A 23,763-nucleotide genomic window follows, 5' to 3' on the forward strand; every position below is an offset into this window, starting at 1 on the left:
AAACCCCAAAATCTATATCAATTCTTAGAACCCAAAACCTAACTCTGACATACAAATCAAATTGACTCAACAACACAACTATTCATATACTATTCATCTATAATCACAATAAGAGATGATAATTGGAAGAGTCCCCCCTTACCTTTGCCAAATTTCTTGATCTTTTGTCTCTTCCTCTTTGTTCCTCTTTCACGCTCTTCGTGTTCCAACTTCTCTCTTTTCACGTTCTAATCCTTTTTTCGCAATTCTAATTATTTTATGAAAAATAATATTAAATTAGTAAGGGCTTTACTACACCACACGCCCTCTTCTTACTAATCTCTTACATGGCCCAAATGCCACAAACCATCATTTTTTCATTATTTTCATAAAATCCATAATAATTATAATTATTAATCTTATATTCAAATTAAATTAAAAAATTAAAATTTTACAGGTGTTACACCCTGGACCTATTTGCTCCAAGTTTCTTCAAATTTCCACCAATCATCATCATTACTTCTTCATGAAAGCCTGCATACAGAATTCAGAACAAAAGCAAAATGTAGAGCCAATCTACAATTCAAGGCTCATTCCAATCCTGCACATTTTTATTAACAAAAATTGTACCTGCAACAGCCTCAACATTAACAGCAGCTTAACAACAGCTTCAACATCAGCACCAGCCCCATCATTAGGTTTACTATGTTCTTGCAAGACAGCCACATGCTTACTAACACATTAACCTGCTGCAGCCATATACCATAAAGCATATACACCACTAGCCTGCATTACACCAATAACAACATCAAAAAACCATTCATAACATCTCAAATCCATGACACCATTCAAATAGTTCAAGATTAACCTATAACATTTCATAAACCTAACAGTCATTCAAATCAAGTTTTCAGTTCCAAAAACAAAATCACATCACATTCACTTGATCATAAGCCATTCAAATTCAAACCATAAGCCATGTACACGGTCATACAAAATCCTTTCACATTCACTCAGTTCCAGAAAAGAGAAAGTATAGTTATACATTCATATCAGTCCCACCGAATCCTTACGATTAGCATAAACCGAAACCATACATCAATTAGCTAACTATTACCAGCAAATCATGTTAACAACATTAAGACAAACACCCTATAGTTGACAGAAAGTTGGAACGAACGTCGATTCGCTTACCTCACTCTAATTGACATCCAAATGCCATAATAAAACTAATTCCTAACCAGCTTGAAATAAATCAGTCCCTGCACCAAGATACAAAACCAAATACACACATTCTTGATGTCATGTTCAGTTCACAAATTAACCATAACAGATTCAACCTGCTGCACATATAACAGGCCCTGTACACTCTACCCACAAGCATTCATAGGTTATGTTCCACACCAAAATACACATGTATACGTTGGCTGCACATTGATTGCAAAAAGGCCTACTACCTGCACATCACCAATTCAGAGCCAAACCCATCACAAAACAAGAATTATGCAAAGAAATGGCCCCTGCATCATCATCAACAGTGTTGTCAAAATCGCGAGTCGACTCGCTGAATCGCACGAGTTTGCGCTTTACCCATAGATGACCGAGCGAAATCATGATCAGAATCGCCGGAGAAGAGGATCGGCGCCGGATCGGCGTGCTGGAGCGGTGAATCGCAGGAAACCCACCTTTGTTTTTTTTTTTTGAATTGTATTAAATTGTATTAAAAGCCATGTTTCCTTTGTTTTTTTAGGGCTAAGACTCATTAATGATTAAACTCACCGTTTCATTTGCCTTTTTTTTAAATTAAACCTTTCTTTCTTGGCCCCTCTATCTCAGTATTATGATATTCCTGCTTCAGCAAGTTCAAAAATCATTTAAATGTTTCATCGCGGCCTTCCACCGTTTCATTTTACTTTTTTTTATAACAATTAAAGCTTTCTTTCTTTCTTTGAACCATCGTGGCCTTCCACCATTTCATTTTCTTTTTTTTTTATAAAAAATTAAAGCTTTCTTTCTTTTAACCATCGTGGCCTTCCAACTTTTTTCTCTAAATTTGAAGCAAGCAGTTGAAGAGTTATTGACACATTTTTCCCTCCAAGTGAACAAACATTTCCTTCCATCTCTCACTATAAAACCAAATTATCTCCCTCTCTGTCACCATACTACCAGTTACCTCCTTGTTCTGTTTCCCCTGTTATTCGCCCTCATTTGATTTGTAATTCTGAAAAAATGTCTTCACAATCTGTGATTGGTGGAAGTTTTGCTGCAAGTTCTGCAACAATTGTCCGTGTTGGAACTGGAGATAATGTTAGACAGAATAGAAACACTGCTGGAATGAAAAGTGACATTGCTTGGAACCATGGTGTTGCAGTAGATGCAACTAGAAGGAAAATTAAATGCAAATACTGTGAGAAGATCATCTCAGGAGTTATTTACCGTTTGAAGCACCATTTAGCTGGAACACAAAAGGATGTTGTAGCCTGCTTATGCGTTCCAATTGAAGTTAAGGTTCAGATGTGGGATGTTGTTGCATCCTTGCAACATAAACTTGTTAAGAAGACACAAACTGCAGAGTTTGAGGAATAAATTAATGTCATTGTTGAATCGGCGGATGAAACCGGAAAAAGAAAAATCTTTGCAGATGCTGATGGTGCAGCCAATCTTTTTAAGAGAAAGAACAATCAAACTACTATCAATAGCATTTTCAAGAAGAGTGTGAGGGAAGATGCATGCATGGATATTGCTTCTTTCTTTTACAACAATGCTATTCCTTTCAACACGGTGAAGAGTGAAGAATTTATGAAGATGTGTGCTTCTATTGCCCGACATGGTATAAGATTTAAGCCAACACCATACCATGAGCTAAGGGTGACATATTTGAACAAACAAGTTGAAGCAACAAAGCTGATTTTGGAAGAACATAAAGCTGTTTGGAAGAAAATAGGATGCTCCATTATGACTGATGGTGGACGGACCGAAGGAGGAGAACTATAATTAATTTTTTGGTAAATAGTCCTAAGGGAACTATTTTCCTTAAGTTTATTGATGCATCAGACATCACCAAGAAAGCGGATAAAGTATTTAAGATGATGGACAAGATCGTTGATGAGATTGGGGAAGAAAACGTTGTTCAAGTCATCACGGACAATGCAGCAAACTATAAGGAAGCAGGCGAATTGTTGATGCAGAAGCGGAAGCACTTGTATTGGACACCTTGTTCCGCTCACTGCATCGACTTAATGTTGGAGGATTTTGAGAAAAACATGCCCCTCCACAAGGAGACAATCGGTACTGGTAAAAGAATTACAACTTATATCTATGCAAGAACTGGTCTTATGTCTTTATTGCATCATTTTACTAAAGGTGGAGACTTGATTAGACCTTCTGCCACTCGCTTTGCCACTTCCTATTTGACCTTAGGATGCTTGAATGACAATAAGGGAGCATTGATAAGAATGTTCACATCTCAGCAGTGGAAGTCTAGTGCTTTTTCAAAGTCGAATGATGGAGTTTTTGTTGAAAATCAGATTACAGATAAGGGATTTTGGAAAAATATCATCATCTGTTTGAGGGGTGCATTTCCCTTAATCAGTGTGCTGCGCATGGTAGAATCTCATGAAACGCCAGCCATGGGATCCATTTATGAAGCAATGGATCAAGCTAAAGAGAAGATACAAACTGGCTTCAAAGGGGTTCAGAAGAGGTAATTATCTTTCATTTTTCACTTGTTTGGTTTTGAAATTTATACACTTCAATGGAATAATTATTTCTATTTTTTTGTCTCTCTTAGCTACACTCCCTTATGGGAAATCATTGACAAAAGATGGGATAAACAGCTGCACAGGCCATTGCATGCTGCCGGTTATTACCTTAACCCTGTGATGCACTATAGTCCTACTTTTAAGGCTGATTATGAAGTTAAGAAGGGAATGTATGAGTGCTTAAAAAGGATGGTGGGAAACAGGGATGAAAGAATTAAGATTGATGCTCAATTGGAGGAATTCAAAAGTAAAGTTGGAATGTTTGGTAGTGAATTAGCTACATGTGCACTTAAGACCAAAACTCCGGCACAGTGGTGGGAATCGTTTGGTGATACATGCCCGGAGTTGCAAAGGTTTTCTATTCGAATATTGAGCTTGACATGTAGCTCATCCAGCTGTGAACGTAATTGGAGTGCCTTTGAGACAATAAGATTTCAAAATTTATAAACTAATTTGTACTTTGTTTTTTAAATTATTGTGTTTTAATTAATTTTATAAATATTTAGGTCCACACCAAGAAAAGGAATCGTTTAAAGTAAAAGACCATGAATGATGTGGTCTTTGTGATGGTAAATTCAAGACTAAACAAGAAGAAGCAAGCTAGGAAAGGAAAGGATTATGACATTGATGATCTTGATTTTGATTATGAACGGGTTGTGGATAATGTTGAAGATAATTCATATTCGGATTTGGATGCTCCAATTGAAGTTGGAGAAGAAAATGCTAATGGTGGTATTAGTGCTGCACTAGGAGATGATTTGGAGATTCCTAATAACATTGGTCATGCTGAAGATGAAATTGATGAGATTGAAGATCATATGGAGGATGATTTCCCTGATTTAGAATTGAATAATATCATAGATATCTAGAGTAGTAGTTTTACATTAGGATTAAGTTATTTGCTTCTATTTAAATTATTTGCTTCTGTTTGAACTTATTTGATTTGTTTTGTTTCAAGTTATATGATTTGTTTTGTTTGAGGTTACGATCCTACGGTTTTGTATTACGATCCTTTTCCGATCTATGGTCATCTATTTTGGTAGGATCTTACGATCCGTGTTACGATTATCCGAGTTATGAACTATTACCCTTCTCCCGATCCTAATCTGATTTACGGGTTTCACAACATTGATCATCAAAATACAAAGAAAATGAATAAGTTCAGTTTTCATCACTAGCCATCCCATTCATAAATTAAACATGCAGCATTCAAAATCCAGCCATACACTTATCAAAACCTACAACAAAAACAAGACCCATGCTAATCCAGAAAAAGAACTACACTGCATTCATATAGTCAGACCCATATCACACATTACCATCCTAACCAACATAAACCATTACAAACCAAGTTCCCAAATACCATCCAATCAAGTTGCTTAAAGAGTCAGAATAAACTTGAGACATACCATGGGGACTCGAATTGCGACCATCTCAACATCTCGCTCTGCCTGCAAATAGATACTGAGTCACTGCCAGCACCTGAGCAACATCAGTATAGATCACCATATCAACTCAGCATCCATAATATATTCGAGTTCACCATACATAAAATCAAAACAGGGATACATCACCTACATTCAAGGCAGTCAAGTTCACGTGTGTGCGAAGAAAGGGAAATAACTTCAAATTCAAACCTGGTTGAATCACTCAATTAAAAGCTTCATCGTCCAAAGTCCACTCGACAATCAAGCAAGCTTTTAACCATCTTCCCTGCAAAAAGAGAGAGTATATCAGTTCCGAATTTTCTAAGTAAAACCAACGTTGCACATACACAACTATGCAAAGCAAAATGACCAAATCTATAGCAACTGACTCAGTTTCCATCCAAACTAACCATAACAGAACTAACGGATTAATAACTAACCTAACTGTCAAACTAACTTCACCATTCTTCTAACTACCTATCATAACTAACATAACAACCTATAACTGGATCCTAACCTCACTCAACAAACTCCAAGCCTGGAAATAATAGAATCCAAACCTAAGTAACTACCTCCCAAATCTCACTTTAAACCTGATTCATCCAAGCCTTTGATCTATTTAAATCGTCCTTCCCTCCATAATTGAATCTCACCTCCACTCTCAGTTTGGATGGCATTTTGCACACACATCCCATCACCTTCATCCACCAACCTTCACTTCTACAACTTCTCTTCTCTCAATTCCCTCACCATCACCACACGCTCAGTATTTGAAAGCCATCGGAGCTTCACCATCGGAGCTCCGATTGAGCTTGAGCTTGACCTCTTATACTTTGCTCTGCCACCTCTCCGACTTAATCTCTCGGCGACTCTCAAGGCTCTCCACTCAATTCTCAGTTTTGCGCAAGAACAACAACATACACGGAGACAAGAAAAAGAAGAAGGAGGATGTAGAAGAAGAGGAATACACAGCATAATAAACGAAAAAGAGAAGGGAAAAGACTTGTTTACTTGAATTTCACGGTGGTCAGGAATCTCCGCCACCGTACTGGAGACTCAGGTCGCCACACAGGTACGTTAGATGCATTTTCTTACTCCTTTCTATGCGTTTTCACCTGATTAGAAGCCTTCTTGCTTCAATTTCTAGAAATTTCACTGGAATCCTCGAATCGAAAACCCTAGGGTCCTAATTTGAATCATCCAATCCAGTTACGTGGTGCGTCTTTTGGAAAATTTGGGGCCGGATACATGATCGGAGCTTGAATTTAGGTAGGGTTCGTGTTAGAGCCTTGATGTTTAGGAGAGTGGAAGCGGAGGCCCACGGTGGTGTGGCTCTCTGGAAATCGCAAAAGATACGAGAGAGGGAGGCGAGTTCTGAAGTTGAAGAGTCACAAACAATAACCCTAATTCCCCCATTTCTTTTTAGTTTAATTCCTTTTTTTTGTCAAATTGAAAATTCTGCAAGAAAAAATATTAGATCAAAGACTGTGGGCCAAGCGAACTCTTCACACCCCATAGGCCCATAGCTTTCTTTTGTTAAATTTTCTCTTGAATTAGAATTCTTTTTTCATAAAAAATGCCATACAAATAGTAGTATATTCTTAGGTTAATTTTGGTACTAATTTTTGGATCACTTCTTTTATTCTTTTATACCATTTCCATGTTATCTTTTTGTATAATTGTTGTGTGATCTTGTTGCTTAGTTTTTTGGTCATATTTTTGGCCTATTTTGTTGATACCATTTGTATGCTCCCTTAAGTAGAATCCTAACATTTAGGTAGATGCAAAAATAATAATCATTAGGGTAATTCTTAGGCTAGTCTCCCCTCTTTCATTTCTTTTTCTTTCAACTTAAAAAACACTTAATAAATACTCAAACTAATTCCCTCTAAAAAATACCAAGAAAACACCAAAGACACTTAACAAAGGTCAAAAACAATAAAAAGGGAATGGAAGCTCTCCTCTTCCTTGCTTTAGGGAATCACTTGGGCGGAAGTTCCCAATCATAAAAAACACCAACCAAAGAGTAACTTGAGTCTCCTTTGCTTAAGGGTCCCACTTGAAACACTCAAACTCTCTCTCTCTTCTCTCTTTCTTAAGGGCAATGTTATTTCCGCTCGAACGCATCGTAGGTCGTCCCCTTATGCAAGAGCGTGAACATTAACTCTGCCCAACTAAAAAACACATAAACAAACAGAAACATGTGAGCCGAACTACGGCGCTCTGATTCCTGAAAGAGATACGTAGGTATCAAGTCGCGGGCTTGAACGAGCACAATTGTAAATAATTCCTTCTTTACCCCGTATTTCTTTTGCATGCATTCGTATTAGGCTTAGATATAGTACACACCCTTTAGATAGAAACAGACATTGGTGGATACCATCGAGTACGATGGGCGCGAGGGGTGCTAGTACCTTCCCCTTGCGCAACCGACTCCCGTACCTAGTTCTCTGGTCGAAAGACCTTGTTCTTATTCGTCTTAGGGTTGCTGGCGTTCATTTCCTTTTAGGATAGATATGTTAGTGGTGACTCTGTTGTTCATTTTTCGCGAGCGTGCGACAGCTGGCGACTCTGCTGGGGACGTTAGACCTATTGCAGGTCCGTACTTAGCGAGTCGATCCTAGCCTTTGTTTGTTTGTTTGTTTATTGGGTGTGCTATATATTGCTTATGTGTTGCATTCATTTATTTTATGCTTGCATATCATGTCTATTTTCTGCTTGCATATCATGTTTACTTTCCCGCATTCTGGACTATATTTCTGGGCCTCCGTGGGGGCCACATATTTTTCTGCTTTGTTTTGTAGGTGAGGGTTTTGTGTGAGGTAAAAGGCCTACTAACCAGGCCAGTGATATATAGGATTAGCGTGGATGCTCATGTTGACTCCCGTAGCGCTTGCTATGATCGAGCTTGACAGGGGTACCACAACTAGGCGAGGTTCTTTCATGGAACACTGTGTCTGGCATGCTTGTTGCCTCAAACACTTTGTACCCCATGGGAACTATAGACCCTAGTGACCATTAGGGACCACTTGTCCGTGTCTAGAATACATACCCGTGAGATTGGGGTGGGACAGGAAACCTTGGCTCCTACATACCATTGGCTCTTCATATTTGAGGGTGGACCTTTATTTGGTCTGTTCTCATGGTGCTTGATATTCTGGTATTCAAAAAAGGCGTTGAACCTTTGATCCTGTGACATTTGACCTATACAGAGGTTTTACGTCAATTATCCAGAGATTGCACAGATGCTACTCAGATTATATGGACCTTAATCCCATGCTTTTGCATTGCATAACATCATTGCTTTACCCTATTCATTTGTGGGGGATCCTAAAATCCATTCCAAAAAAGAGAGAGATAAACGATGAAAAGGGAAAGAAAAGATATTCTATATAAAATAAAGCTTTGATTTCAAAAGAAAGAGAAACGAAAAAGTGTGTGAAAGGACTTTAGGATCCCTTGGAAATGAAACATTGCATTCATACTATCATGCATTTCATAGCTCTTTCAGAGGCTTATGGGGGTCCTTTCTACTTAGATTCTGACTTCAACAATACAACTGACTTCACACCGCTATGTGCTCAAAAGTTAACATTGGAACAACTCCGTGGGGTTTTGACTTAAATGAGAATAGAAATTGGGACTAACGTGAATCAGTGTATGGAGGTTATTCAAGCCTTTTCTCTTTGACGAGAAGAATTTAGACAAGTTTATCAGAGGCCAAATGCAAATGTTAATCTCACCCATGAGAAGGTCTTATGAATTAGAATGTTTGAAATTAATGTTGAGATTCCTATTCTTGGTAAGGAGAATTCACATCATTGAAGTCTTCAAGTTCCCGATTAGTGAAGTTGACGAAATTTTCCACCTCTTGGAGAAAAGGTTGAAAGTCATAGAAGGTCGTGACTCCGTTGAGTTAGTCATTGTGTGTTTGTTCCTAGTGCCTGATATCAAGAACTGCAAGGGTCATTTACTCTCACTCCGAATGGTTTGGATATTGAAGTTAATGTGGTAATTATCCCTTGTACATATGTGGAAGTTGCTTGGGGCTCCCGACTGAGGGATAAGCAAGACATATTCTTATCTTGAGCTTTGCATCATTTGCATTGCTCGAATCCCTTAAAGCATTACAAATTCATGGGTGACTCCGCCAGAATCTTCTGTTAGGCGGTAATCAAGAGTGTTCTACACAACACTTCTCATTCTCAAGGTTCTGCTTCATATCTCAGTTGCCTTTTCTCAGAAGTTTCTTCTTAGTGGCCTTCGCTTGTTAAAAGAGACAAGAAGAATACGAGGAACAAGTTGATGTAATTCTAGTTCCTTGTGCCCAATCGCTTCCTTGTTTGTTGGAATTTCAGTTGGTTAAGATTCGTGTATTAGGTCTTCCTCACCACGAATAGATCTCCTCATGTTGATGACCATGCAAGGTTCTTCCATTTATGATGGCGATTACTACTCTAGAAACTATACTTGGGGCTTCCGACCGAGGGATAAGCAAAACATGGTCTATCTTGACCATTGCACCATTTGCATTGCTCGAATCCCTAAAGCAAGGCAAAAATTTACAACTCTTGGGTGACGTCATTGGAAGTTTTATTCTAGGAAGTAATCTAAAGTGTTTGGAAGGAACACATGATTATGCTAAGTGACTACCATGATGAGGCACAAAGCCATTCAATTGAGGATTGTATGTCATTCAGAGACAAGGTGCAAGACATGGCTGATTCATATCACATTCACTCCAAGAGTTTCATGCATAAATTGAAGTCTCGAAAGGGTATTAAAATTGCATAAAGTATTCAAGAGCAATAAGTCTAGGCGGAGTCAAGTCTCCTCAACAATGGCAGCCATTCAGTTCTTTATTGCATTCTCATTTGTAACATTTCATTGTTTGTTTAAGCATTGCTAGCATGTAAAAAACTTGTTAATTTCTTAATGAAAATCAAAATACATTGTTTATGTTTGTCTTGAAGTAATCCATTCGTTATCACTCATAAAATGATTTGCTTGCATATCGATACCAAATTTACTAATCTCTTGCTTAGGCAAAGAGCGGAGGGAGAATGATGAAAGATTAAAACGCAAAAATCTTTAATTGTGTGCTTTTGGATAAAACCCTACTGATGATGTACATGCATTGTTTCAAATCCCTAAACACTGGAGATATAAGGGAGTGCAACCCTCGATAACCCCTTTGAGCCTTGAAGTAGGAGTTTCTTTTCTGTTAAAAAAAAACCCTTAATTTTAACCCTGGGGCAGGGTAGTGTTCATTTAACTTGATCGGGCATTCAAAACTCATCAAGGGTAGGATACAAAAATGGTTATCCTTCAAAGGGTTGAGGAATGTCAAAACTACAATGGTTATCCTTATTTCGTCAAGAGGTCAAAAGATGACGATGCCACAATGGTTATCCCTCATCAATCAAAGAATGAGGCAGTCACAATCATTTCAAACAAATCAAAGACAAAGCAAGGTCACACGACTTGTGAAAAAAATGAAAAAAGCAAAAAAATAAAATAAATGGCAAAAAAAAATGAATAAAAAATGATGATGATGAAATGATAATGATGGTGAAATTGTCAAGCAAGGACAAAGTCGTGTGGCTACAAGTTCAAAGAATAAAAAGTGAGTGACTGCCATGTCCGGAAAAACCTCATTGATTCCTTAACCATTTCAAAACTCCTTGTGAGGGATGGACACTCATGTCGAGTTAACTGAACATAGGACTGGAGAACATCACGAAGGGGGTGGGTACAAATAATTTTGAGCCTAAAACTCCTTTGTTTCTAAAAAACCGTGAACCTGGCCAAGTTACAACCCTCAAAAGTCCTAATTGAAGCGGGATTTATTTTGAAAGCACACTTCGATGAGATAGCGTTTAACTGACTCCCAATGAAGCGTGACACATATCTATGTTGGTATCGTATGCTTGCTTTATCTTTTATATGCAAAAATCGAGGTTGCGTCAACTAGTGATCCATTCACGAGATATCGCAACCTCATTTCAATAAAAAGTTTCTTTAAACTCCAAGACTAACATACTCTTTGCATTAGAATTATCATTCTTAGAATTGACATTTTTTCTGCATGCAAAACATTTGTTTAACATCAAGGAATTCCAAGATGAGAATCAGTGAAGAGCTTGATCATGTCAAAGTAAAGAGACTTGAGAACTCTGTGGAGTAAGAAGCCAATCATTTCAGAGACTGATTATCAACGGGCGTATCGCCTGAAGGCTCTGTTGAACATGAGCAATTGATACTTTCGTTAGTTGACTACCCTGAGGAGAAAGGCCTGAATATTTTGTTGAGCAAATGCAATTTGATTGATTATCATGAAGGAAAAGGTTGAATGCTCCGTCGAGCGTGATAAAGTTGCTTCCATATGTTGCTTGATCGTAATGGAACTTGAGGATTCTGATAAGATGTGTAATCTGGGGCAATCACGTCGATAAATCTCTTTAAGCTTCCATCAATCTAGGGCAATCACGTCGATAAATCTCTTCAAGCTTCCATCATTCTGGGGCAATCACGTCGATGAATCTCTTCAGGATTGGTTCAAGACGAGGAATCTCTCTCAAGTTCAGTCAATCAAGAGCAGTTACGTCGAGATCCGTCAAATCTCTTCAAGGATCAGCTGATCTGGATGGACTACCTCAAACGCTTGAACATACTGAGGCAAATTATCTCGAGTATTTGTGGTGCAAGGTTCCTTTGAGGAGAATTCCTTCGTAGGTCATGAAGCTTGGGGCACAATCTTTTGAGTTATATTGTCTCTCCCCAATCATTGGATTTTTCCTGGAAACATATTCTTCCCCCAAGCACAAGAGTTTATTTCTCCTGAGTGTTTGTTCCATTCTTCGAGCACCGGATTTTTTTCTCCTGAGAGTTGTTCCACTTCCCAAACATGGTCCCTTTATCTGGATTTCTCATCCCCAACATGGTGAATCGAGGGAATCTCCTCAAGTTGAAAATCTTTCAAGCAGTGGCACGTGGTGAGAAGTCAGAAGTTATTCTTCAAGTCAACAACCATAAGGTGCATCTTGCAAGTCAAAGTCCAATATCTATTGGCATTTTTATAGAATTCTTAACACTTACGGGATTCTCCCTGGTGTTTACCTCACTAATGCCTTTATTTGACACTCTGCATATAGTATTCACTGCATATAACATTGCATCCTCAAAAGCGTAGCATGTCCATCAAAATGGAGCATTACGCCATTGAAAAATTCAAACATGCATCAATGCATAAGCCAGTTTGTATGTGCCCAGAGGGTACGAAGTAATATATATCTGTCACACCCCAAATTTGTCCTACCCTATTTTATCTGGCTTACAATCCATATACATACGTCATGTAGGTCATGGCCCAATTCATGCATTCATATCATGGTTACTATCCCAGAAAGCGGCAAGAAAGGACTCCTAACACAAAGAATTTCTGATCAAATATAAAGATTTGAGGTCTGGTCCTGTGGCATTATTCTTCTGAGGGTCTTCTTGAATCAGGGTTTTCTCACTCTCAACTCACGGCGTTGGTTAGAAAGTACAAGCTTGTTGTTCAGCTAACTATCCTGAATTAGGGTTTCTTGACCAAAGTCACGCAGTTGACTTTTTGGTCAACACATCGATCAAGAGCTGATTTTATAAGGAGTGATGGTAAGATGGCCGTGTGGAAGTGTTCTGTTGATTGCCAATGGTCAGAAGCTAATTAATCGGGAATTTCATTAAGATCGGAGAAAAATCAGAACAGTTGACTTTTGGGTCAAAATCAGAAGAATTGTCCAAATATTGACCCATGGTGGAAAAGTAGTCGAGAAAAGTCAAAAAAATAATAAAATCAGGGAGAATTGGTCAAAGTTTCCATTTTGGGAAATGTGGCTAAAAATGGAAAGTTTTATACTTAGAATATTTTTTGAAGTTTTAAGGGTGGTTGATCAGCCAGCTTCACCATCATTTTACACGCAGCAAATGACATTTTATGGAGAAATTTCCAACATAAAAGTTGTTCCTCTCATGGAGGAGAACAACTTTGTAGTTGGACACTTTTCCATTTGAAGCTTGATTGAAGAGTTATTAAGGTCTGAAGCTGGAGCTTTTCATTTGAATCAAGCCTTGAAGCTAGGCAAGAAATGCTGGGCAGCGCAGTCATTTTGACAAACACGTGGCGTGTCACCTTTGAAGTTGATTTCAGAGCAATACAAGAGTCCATTGATTACAAACCTGACACCCATCAACTCTCCTCCATGCCCTTTACACAATAAGACAAGAATCAATCCATTCGGGTTAGTATTGAATCAACAATGAAGCTCCAAAGTCAAGCCCTTGCCAAGTCACGCAGTGCCAGATGCATGAGCCAGAATCTAGGCCACGCGCAAGACATTTCATCAAGCACTTGGTGTTCCGTTTTCAAGCCGGTTTTTAGAAGGCTACAAACATCTCCACGATTCCATCGTCACATAAATGTCTTCACTCCCATGTCCTCTATCCATTAAGATGGAGATCTTTAATTTTGGTCAACTGATTATTGAGATATGGAGTCCTAAAGTTGTGACCTTACAAATGTTCATTTGGACAAAGATAAAGGCCAGGTCTTAAGTCACGCGCCCAAGCATCCACACAATTGTATGCCAACGTGTTTGCAAGCTCTTTCACCCTATTTCTAAGCATCATCTCTTAATTTCTCCAACATTAATCATGTTTAACTATACACCCTCTTTCATTTGATCACGAGTTTGTGCGAATTGGATGCTTATACTTCAAGTTACATTAGCATAAAATCCACCACTTGAAGTTGTTAAAATGGCCAAAATCATTAGCATTAGATTGTTGCTGCAACACACATGCTATTGTATCAACCATCAATATTCATTACCTTCCTTCATATAGCCATGCATTGTCTTGACATGAGAAAGCACGTGGAGAAGTTACTACAAATGGAAAACTTGTTCATTAAGTGTAAGAAAGCTACGGTACACAACACCCACACCATGATTACCATGAACAGTCACCCTATATAAAAAGCCAAAGCCTTCACAAATCAACACCACGCATTCATTTTCACACACTCTCATTTTTCTCACTTTCAAAAAACTCTCTCTTTTTCTCTCCCTCTCGGTTCTCTCCCTCCCTTCACTTCTAACAGAAAGTTTGTTACATCCCTAACAAACTGGTAACCACTACCTTCAACCACCATTAGCGACCTTCATCTTCTTCCTCGACTCTCCACGATCACTGCACCACTGTGCCATCAATGACAAACTACATCCTCAATCTACACCTTCATCATCGTCGAGCCTCACTTCTGAACGTCAGCTTCATCAAGCTTTGGCTCTTTCGGAGATTAAGATCAGACTTAGAGCTCAACATCATCATCATCTTCGTCTCATTCAAGTAGAGAAGGAATTGTAAGGCTCTCTCTGCGACTTGATTCAAGATCCGTCAACAGGTAAATCTTTAAAACCTTTCTCAGCATAATAGCGACGAGGTAAAGAGTGTATGCATCTTCTGTGTTACTTGACGTATTTGTGTCCGATTTTCTGGATTCTCGAAAGCTTCGATTCTGTTTGCTTCTTATACTGCGCGTTCGCCTGTTTGAACCATACATTCGAGTTCTATGATGAATTATGAACGCATTGAGGTGCATATCTTGCGTTTTGGTTAATTTTCTTGAAATTAGGGTTTACATTTTAGCTTCGGTGTGGACACTAGAGGAAGAATCAGGTAAAACTGATGCCAGATTCAGATTAAGAAAAGAAAAGCGAGTGGAAAGGTGTAGCCTTTTTTTTAGGCAAAGCAATGGTCTCCGGCGTGGTGAAGCCGCCGGAGAAGATGATCGGCGTAACAGTGGTCCGGCGAGGGTTTTTTATCTTTTCTTTCCATGCTGAGCTTATGTGGCAGCGCGTGAGTGGTCCATGTTCCCACTTAGTTTGACATTTTGTTTTATCAATATAATTAGAATGTGAGGTGCTGAGACGTGATTGGCCCATAGCTTTTTGTCTTTATCCCATTTAAATACACTTGACCAATTGATGCTATAAAAATCTGATATTCATGTCACGTTTTGCTATCACATACAATAAATCACATGCAAATAAACAAGTGCTGATACAGTAATAAGAAGGGAACAAATGAAATAAAGGCTGAATAGGTGATGATTTGGGCCGCGCGAATTAGGCCTTTAATATTTCCTGAGTGCACCCTTGTTTTGCTAATACACCACCTGCCATTGGACTGGGCCTGAGCGCCCCTGCTTTCCACAACCCCTGTTTTAGGCCCTGTTTGGGCTCATAACTGATTTTAGTTCATTCAAAAATTACTGATGCACCCCTGCAGTTTAAATTTTAGTTTTTTATTTCAATTTTGTTTTCTTTTACTTTTAACTCATAACTCCTTTTAACTCAAATGAAAATGTATAAAAAAATGTTTTTAGGTACTTTAGGGAATGTGAATAATCGTCATAGTTTTGTCGATTTTTTTTTAATTGTTTCCATACCTTTAATAAACCATTTATTTCATAGTGTACTTGTATTTTTTTGCTTTGATTCTTTTTGTAAATAATTTTGGATAGAATTTTAATTGAACCTTTCATGTTTGCTTTATATGCCGCTTGATGAACTGTGTAGTTTTTTGTCCGTTATTTTTGGTGCATTTATGCAATTTATAGTGATCTTTAGACTTAGATTAGAATAACAATTAGATTAGAAAATAGGTCTAGTTCCCTTTCTCATTTCTTATTCTTTTTCAACCTTAAAAATACTTAATAAATACTGATAAGAATCATACCGTTCTTTTCTTTTCGTAGTAGGAAAGAAATGATTGGGGTGTAGGCCCCGATGTATGTTCTTTCCTACTTAGCGGAGGAGAAATGATTGAGGCGTAGGCCTCGGTGTATTTCTTAACCGCTATTTAGAGAAACGATTGTGGCGTAGGCCTCGATGTGCATTCTCTAAATATTCAAAAAAAGGGTGTATTTCTTAACCGCTATTTAGAGAAATGATTGTGGCGTAGGCCTCGATGTGCATTCTCTAAATATTCAAAAAAAAAGGTGTATTTCTTAACCGCTTTTTAGAGAAACGATTGTGGCGTAGGCCTCGATGTGCGTTCTCTAAATATTCAAAAAAAAACTCTTTTTGGTATGATCTAAGTCACAAACAAATTCCCTTAAAAAACACCAATCAAAAACACTTAAAACACTTAATAAATGTTCAGATTTAAAACAAAGTAAGGAAGTGATGCGAAGCCTTGTAGTGGGTTTTGTCATCATGGAATTACCCTAAAAAACACAAACCAATCTCTCTTTTTTTTCTTTCTAAGGGCATTGTTATTTCCGCTCGAACGCATCGTAGGCGATCCCTTATGCAACAGCGCGAACGTTAACTCCGCCCAACTAAAAAACACAAAAACAAACAGAAAATCTTGAGCCGAGCTACGGTAACTCTGATTCCTGAAAAGGATACGTAGGCAACGGGGTAGGGCCCGTGCGAGTACAATTCTTTATTTTCCCTACATTCTGCATTCATTCACATTTAGACATAGACATAGTACACACCCTTTAGATCGAAACAAACATAGGCGGATACCATCGAGTATGATGGGCGCGAGGGGTGCTAGTACCTTCCCCTTGCGTAACCGACTCCCGTACCTAGATTCTCTGGTCGCAAGACCTTGTTCCTTCCTTTGTTAGGTTTTCTGATATTCCTTCCCCTTATGGGATAAATATATTGGTGGCGACTCTGTTCATTTTTCGCGAGCGTGCGACAGCTGGCGACTCTGCTGGGGATGTATTAGGCCTGTGCTGGTCCATTCTTAGTGAGTCGATCCTAGCCTTTTGTTTGTTTCTTTTCTTTGGGTGTTTTTCTTTGTTTGTTTATATGTTTGCGTCATTTTTATATATGCTTGCATATCATGTCTATTCTCCGCGTGCACATCATGTTTACTTTCCGCATGCATCTGGACTATATTATGGGTCCCCGTGGGGGGCACATATTTTCTCTGTTTGCAGGTTGGGTGGGATGTTTCTATGAGGTAAAAGGCCCAATACCCAGGCCAGAGTTGACACATAGGACACCTAGGATAGAGTGGATAGTCATGACGCCGATGAGATGTCAGGTCTTGTCTAGTGCGATCATGAGACCCACGCCCAGTCGAGGTCCAAATGGGGTATCATTGTTGGCATGTAGATGCAACAACGGTGGTGCCTCAGGAGGACTGATAACGCTGGTTGCCATTTTGACCTTACCCTGGCCTAGATTCACCTGTGAGTGGGGAGGGATATACATGACAGGTACCGTTGGTGACTCAGGTTCTATTGGTGACTGATCAGTTCTGTTGGTGACTATGTTCCTTTGGTTCTATGATCTATGTCGGACCTTTGATCTTATGACATCCTCCTGCTCAGAATTATTGTCTTGGTCTCTCCATGCTGTGGGGACCTAATTTGCATCATTTTCATCATAGCATGTTTAAATTTCCAAAGAAAAGAAAAAGAAAAGAAGAAAAAAAGTTAACCCTCATATGCATGTCATTTTTCAGGGTATCCAAAAATATCAACCTCCGTCAAGAATGGATAACAACGTGACCGCCAACCAAGGAGCTACAAGGCACACACACGCTTATACTTTCCACCGTGAAGGCATGGTTCAGTTGGGACAGTTGGGTGAATTGATTACTGGTCATAATGAAACAGTGTTCAGTGACAGTTATGGTAACATCTTATCCCTTTTGTATTCACGTGTTGACGAATGGGCTTTATCTACTCTTCTCCAGTTCTACGACCCTGACATACGCTGTTTCACATTCTCAGATTATCAGCTGGCTCCCACTCTCGAGGAGTATTCTCACATCCTCAACATCAAAGTTCAGCGCAAAGTGCCTTTTGTTTACGTCCCAGAGAAACCTAGGTTGGATTACATCGCCAACGCTCTTTATTTGAGCCTTGGAGATGTTCATGATAACTGGAAGAAGAATGGCGACACTCATGGTTTCTACATGAGCTTCTTAATTGAAAAAGCCCAAGAATTTCCTAACAAAGAGATGTGGGAGGCTTTCAACGCCCTTCTGGCCGCTTTGATTTATGGGATCGTGATGTTCCCTAACATTCACAAGTTCGTCGATCTGGCCACTATATGCCTCTTTATGGATAAGAATCCAGTCCCTACTCTACTGGCTGATACATACTATTCCATCCACTCTCGGCATGGAAAAAGAGGAGCTATCTGAGGTTGTTTGCCATTACTGTACAACTGGTTTAAATCTCATCTCCCTGCAAGTGGTCCGTTTGTTACTTCTACTCAAAAGTGGTCTCAAAGAGTCATGGGACTTACCGCGAACGACATTGTGTGGTATCAACTCCGAACAGGTATATCTGAAGTCATTATCAGGTGCGGAAACTTTGGTAACGTCCCGCTCATTGGGACAAGAGGATGTATTAACTACAACCCAGTTCTTGCTCTTCCTCAGTTGGGTTATACCATGAAGAGTGGGCCTTTGGATAAGGAGATTCACCAATCCGTGTACTTTGAAAAGGGAACTGACCCTGTAGCGCTTGAGGAAATCAGGAAGGCTTGGAATAACATCCATATAGGTGAGAGATCCACTTTGGGAGCCAGGAATGCTATTGCCATGGAACCTTACACTGATTGGGTTAAGGAAAGAGTCAAGACACTTTTGTTACCATTCCCGGAGGCTCCTCTCTTGTATGCACAACCTCCGAAGATATTGGAAGCTATGGTGCCGAGGGAACGTTTTGACCAAGTCCGCGTCGCCAATTTGAGATTGAAAGAGAAAGATAGGGATACGGATTTGAAGCACTACTTCATTAAGCAGACAAAGAATGAACTGGCCCGTGAACTTAAAATGCTCAAAGGAGAATCTTCTCAAGTCAGGAAGAGGACCAGAACTGAAAGGGGTGGAAAAGTCGCTACTGTTCTTATTGAGGACCCTCAAAAGATCATAGAAAAGGCTGTAAAGGAAGCTGAAGAAAAGCTCAAGCGTGAATACCAAGAAGACCTGAAAGCCCACAAGCTTCAACTAGAAAAAGAGGCCAAATATAAGCTAAGGACTATGAAAAAGAAACTGGAAGAAGAGACTACCCAAAGAATAGCAGTTGAGACTCAATTAAAAGGAAGTCACCTCCGCACCGCCTGACTAACAGAAGAGAATGCCAAGCTCAGAGATCAAATGATGAGTACGGAGAATGCACCTGAGAAGGCTTATCTCCCAGAATGCAAAGGATGTGACGAACTTAGGGAGTGCTGCAAGAAGCTAGATGGGCAGTTATTCCGAAAGGACGTGGTAATCCAAAGCTTTGTCAAAGGAAGAGACTGAAAGGTGACTAATACACTGTTTGATGAAACCAAAAGGTGGAGCGACAAGCACTTCAGACAGGGGGGACCTTTGTTCTACACTGAGATGGAGTAGTACTTGAGTTTGTTCTAAGATCACCACCAGAATTGTTGGATGGGATCTCTATTTTCTTTATGTTGAACAAATGTTGTTTATGTATGAACCTATCGGCCTTAAGGGGATGTTATGAATGAAAATTAACTGCCTTCTGTTTCTATTTGATATCTTACTTTTCACGTTGTTATTTATTCTTGACCAACAATTAGATTTTGGATACTCTGAAAATGACACAACACATCATATGCACACATGCACGCATACATTCACATTATCACATTGCATTTTCAGGTACTTGTATCAGAAACTAATTGGGGTCCCTTTCAGAACAGATTTCTGCTCCAACGATAAAGCTGACTACCCTACATCCATACTGCACGAGGAACAATCAGAAAAGGATCATGGACAATCTCGAACAGAATCAGGCTGCGCTCCGCAAAGACATGGACACCATGGGGGAGAGAGTGAACCAACTCTTGGAGACTCTCCATGCTGTTATTCAGGGGCAAGATGAGCTCAGGAAGAGCGTCGCTAGTTTGGTCAAGGATGCTCCTACCACTTCTGCTGATGGAGGACCGAAACTTGGGAATATTCCTGATGGCGACATACCTAAAGTGGTGGACGATCATCACACTGTTATTGACCTTGAGCACGATCCTACTGCTGATCTGACTGAAACTGCTAAAATGTATCATGCTCTTGAGGAGCGCCTCAAAGCCATTGAGGTTGCTAAGACTTCAAGCTTCAATACTGCTGCTTTGTGCTTAGTTCCTGGGATTGTTATCCCCCGGAAGTTTAAAGTGCCTGATTTTGACAAATACAAAGGGGTCACCTGCCCAGAGACTCATCTCCGTTCTTATTGTCGTAAGATGGCTGCTCATGCTGATAACGAGCCATTGCTTATGCATTTATTTCAAGACAGTCTCACTGGGGCTCCGTTAGAATGGTATATGCAGCTTGAAAGGACTAATATTCGTTCTTGGGGGGAGCTTGCCGACGCTTTCTTGAAGCATTATCACTATAACACTGCTATGGCCCCTAGTCGTGCTCAACTTCAGAATATGGCACAAAAGCCTGAGGAATCCTTTAAAGAGTACGCCCAGAGGTGGCGTGAACATGCTGCTCGAGTCCAACCTCCTCTCTTGGACCGTGAATTGATTGATCTGTTTATGGGAACTTTGAAAGGGTCGTATCTTCAGCACATGGTCAGTAATACTTCTCCTTCCTTCTCAGATGTGGTTATCATTGGTGAACGAGTTGAGAATTGTGTTGAAGCTGGTACCATTCAATGTGTGGCTGGTCCTAACAACTCTAATGGAAATGGTAAGAAGCCATACTCTGGATTTGTGAAGAAGAAAGAAGGTGAGACTAGCACCGCCTCTGTTGACCAAGGCCAAGCTCCTGTATATTCCGGTTTTCCGCCTCCATATTATCCAATGCCTTATGTTGTTCCTAGCCCGTATGTCCCTCAGGCATATGCTGCTGCACTTCCACAACCATGGGTGGCATCTCAACAGCCTTTCGTACCATAACAACAAGTTGTTGCTCCTCAGAATCGCCAGCAAAATCCAAGGCCTCAAGGTCAAAGAGCTCCACAGAGGCAAAGATATCTTGAAAGGCATATAGACCCAGTTCCAATGCCATATGCTCATATTCTTCCTCAATTGCTTGCTAATCAGTTGGTACAGCTTCGTGAACTTGGTCCTCCACCTGATATTCTTCCCCCAGGATATGATGTTAATGCTCGTTGTGAATTTCATTCAGGGGCTCCAGGCCATACGATTGAAAAGTGTAGAGCATTGAAATTAAAAGTCCAAGATCTTCTTGATGATAAGATTATCTCATTCGCTCCTACTGGTCCTAATGTGCAGAATAATCTTATGCCTCCCCACGCAGGTGCGACCAATGCTATTGAATTGTGTGACGAGCAGATATCGGTAACAGATGTTAATGAGATCAGGATGCCGCTCGCAATCGTTAGAGAACATCTCGTGCAACAAGGGATCTTGCGTGAACTCCACGACTTTTGTTTGCAATGTTCCTCTAATCCAGAGGAGTGTGCCAGGTTGAGAAATGAAATTCAAAAGCTGATAGATGAAGGCATTCTTAGGGTGGAAAGAGTTGTTTCTGATGAAGATGTGGCTACTCTAGAAATCCCTTACTATCTCGCTGATGTGTCAAAGGCTCAAGGAACCCCTTTGATTATTCAGGCTCCGAGAACTCCGTTGGTTATTCAGGCTCCGAGAACTCCGTTGGTTATTGAGGCTCCGAATACTCCTCTGGCCATCCATTCCCAGGCTCCTTCAACTTCATCTCCCGCTTCTTCTTCATTGGGTGATTCTAAGGTCGTTCCTTGGAGTTATAATGATGTGTATATTCGAGGGAAAAAGCATGATTGTCCTCCAGTGGGTAATTCGAATGTCACTAACATTGCTGGAACTAGTGGCATCACTCGTAGTGGTCGAATCTTTGCTGCTCCGCCTCCCCCTCCCAAAGAGACCAACAAGGATGTTAATGCACAGACAAAGGGGAAGCAAGTTGCTGTTGATCCTCCTGAGCCCCGTACTGCACAAGACGCTGAATAACTTCTGAGAATTATTAAGAAAAGTGATTACAAGGTGATTGATCAACTTGACCAAACTCAAGCTAAGATTTCCATCTTGTCTCTTTTGGTGCACTCAGAAGCTCACCGTGACGCTCTGATGAAGATCCTGGCTTCCGCTCATGTTACTCAAGACATTATTGTACCTTAGTTTGAAGGGGTTGTGACCAATATTGTTGTTGGTAATTGTTTGGGTTTTTGTGATGATGAACTTCCACCTGAGGGCAGAGCACACAACAAGGCGTTGCATATCTCCATAAGGTGCTTGGATACGGTGTTATCTCGAGTTCTGATTGATACCAGATCTTCCCTTAATGTGATGCCCAAAGCTACCTTGTTCAAGCTGAGTATGGATGGGGTTATGATGAGACCATGTACTATGAGCGTCAGAGCGTTTGATGGTTCCAAAAGGTCTGTGGAAGGGGAAATTGATTTGCCTGTCAAGATTGGCCCTCATACATTCTATATTGATTTCTACGCTATGGACATTCGTCCATCATATACTTGCCTTTTGGGTCGTCCCTGGATCCACGCCGCCGGAGCTGTGACATCTAACCTTCATTAGTGTCTGAAATTTGTCGTGGGTGACAAGATTGTTGTGATTACTGGTGAAGAAGATCTGGTAATCAATAATCTAACGACATACCGTTACGTGGAGGTAGAAGGGGAAGTACAAGAGACACCTTTCCAAGCCTTGGAAATTGTGTCAGTCGATAGACTCCCTGTGGTCGAAAACAAGAAGGAACCTGAGGCACCTCTCTCGTCCTTAAATGATGCCAAAGCTTTCCTAGAAGCTGGTGTTCCCCATGGTGCTTGGGGAAAGTTGATCGATGTTCACGAGAAACGAGACAAGTATGGTCTTGGGTACCAGCCATCCTCTTCCACTCAGTTCAGCCCGACCCATGGAAAGAGGGTGATTCCTCCGATCTCTCAGGTGTTTGTCAGCGCCAGTACTAGTTCTGAAGGTCAGGTTCTCGCCATGGATAATGATGACGAAGAAGATCTCTCCAGATTCATTTGCCAAGCTGCGCCCGGATAGGAACTCGGCAACTGGACCATAGTGGACATCCCCAAAGTCACTTTTATGAAGATGTAATTTTCCTGTTTCAATAAATCATGCGCCTCGCCCCAGGCACATTGATGGCTTGTGTAAATAAGGGCCCCCTATGTGTTTCCATCTGTTTAATGATGAATAAAAATTGCATTTTCGCATACAATTACTGCTCCATTTCTTTCATTTTTATTTTTGTTTTAAAACTCTTTCAAAAAATATAATAAATGGCAAAGTTTTTTTTCTTTTCTTTTTTTTTCTCATCTCCGCTATGTGCTGCATTCTAAAGCATAAATCATCCATCGTGCAGATCCTGCTCGGATTCCATCAAAAATGATAATGTTACAGTTCCACGTCTTGATATCCTTGAGAATCCAATTGACCAAGCTGACGAAGATAGTGGGGAAGATTGTGAAGTCCCTGAGGAACGGACAAGACTCTTGAGACAAGAAGAGAAATCTATTCAGCCACATCAAGAAGCCATAGAAATCATCAACCTCGGTACAGGGGAAGCAAAGAAGGAAGTCAAGATAGGGGCCG

General features: G+C 40.1%; 1 protein-coding gene and 1 pseudogene across 1 annotated transcript; both read left to right on the forward strand.

Annotated features, from left to right (window-relative positions):
• Positions 1 to 2,208: 2,208 nt before the first annotated feature.
• On the forward strand, positions 2,209 to 4,609 carry LOC131659031 (uncharacterized; annotated as a pseudogene).
• A 15,647-nt stretch (positions 4,610 to 20,256) lies between these two features.
• Positions 20,257 to 22,155, forward strand: LOC131659032 (uncharacterized). The gene is made up of 5 exons (XM_058928276.1): positions 20,257 to 20,680; positions 20,756 to 21,042; positions 21,124 to 21,306; positions 21,442 to 21,941; positions 22,029 to 22,155. The coding sequence occupies exons 1-5, from the start codon at positions 20,257 to 20,259 to the stop codon at positions 22,153 to 22,155; spliced, it is 1,521 nt and encodes a 506-aa protein (XP_058784259.1).
• The last annotated feature ends 1,608 nt before the right edge of the window (positions 22,156 to 23,763 follow it).

The sequence above is a fragment of the Vicia villosa genome, linkage group LG3 (assembly GCF_029867415.1).
Source record: "Vicia villosa cultivar HV-30 ecotype Madison, WI linkage group LG3, Vvil1.0, whole genome shotgun sequence".
Classification (NCBI taxonomy): Eukaryota; Viridiplantae; Streptophyta; class Magnoliopsida; order Fabales; family Fabaceae; genus Vicia; species Vicia villosa.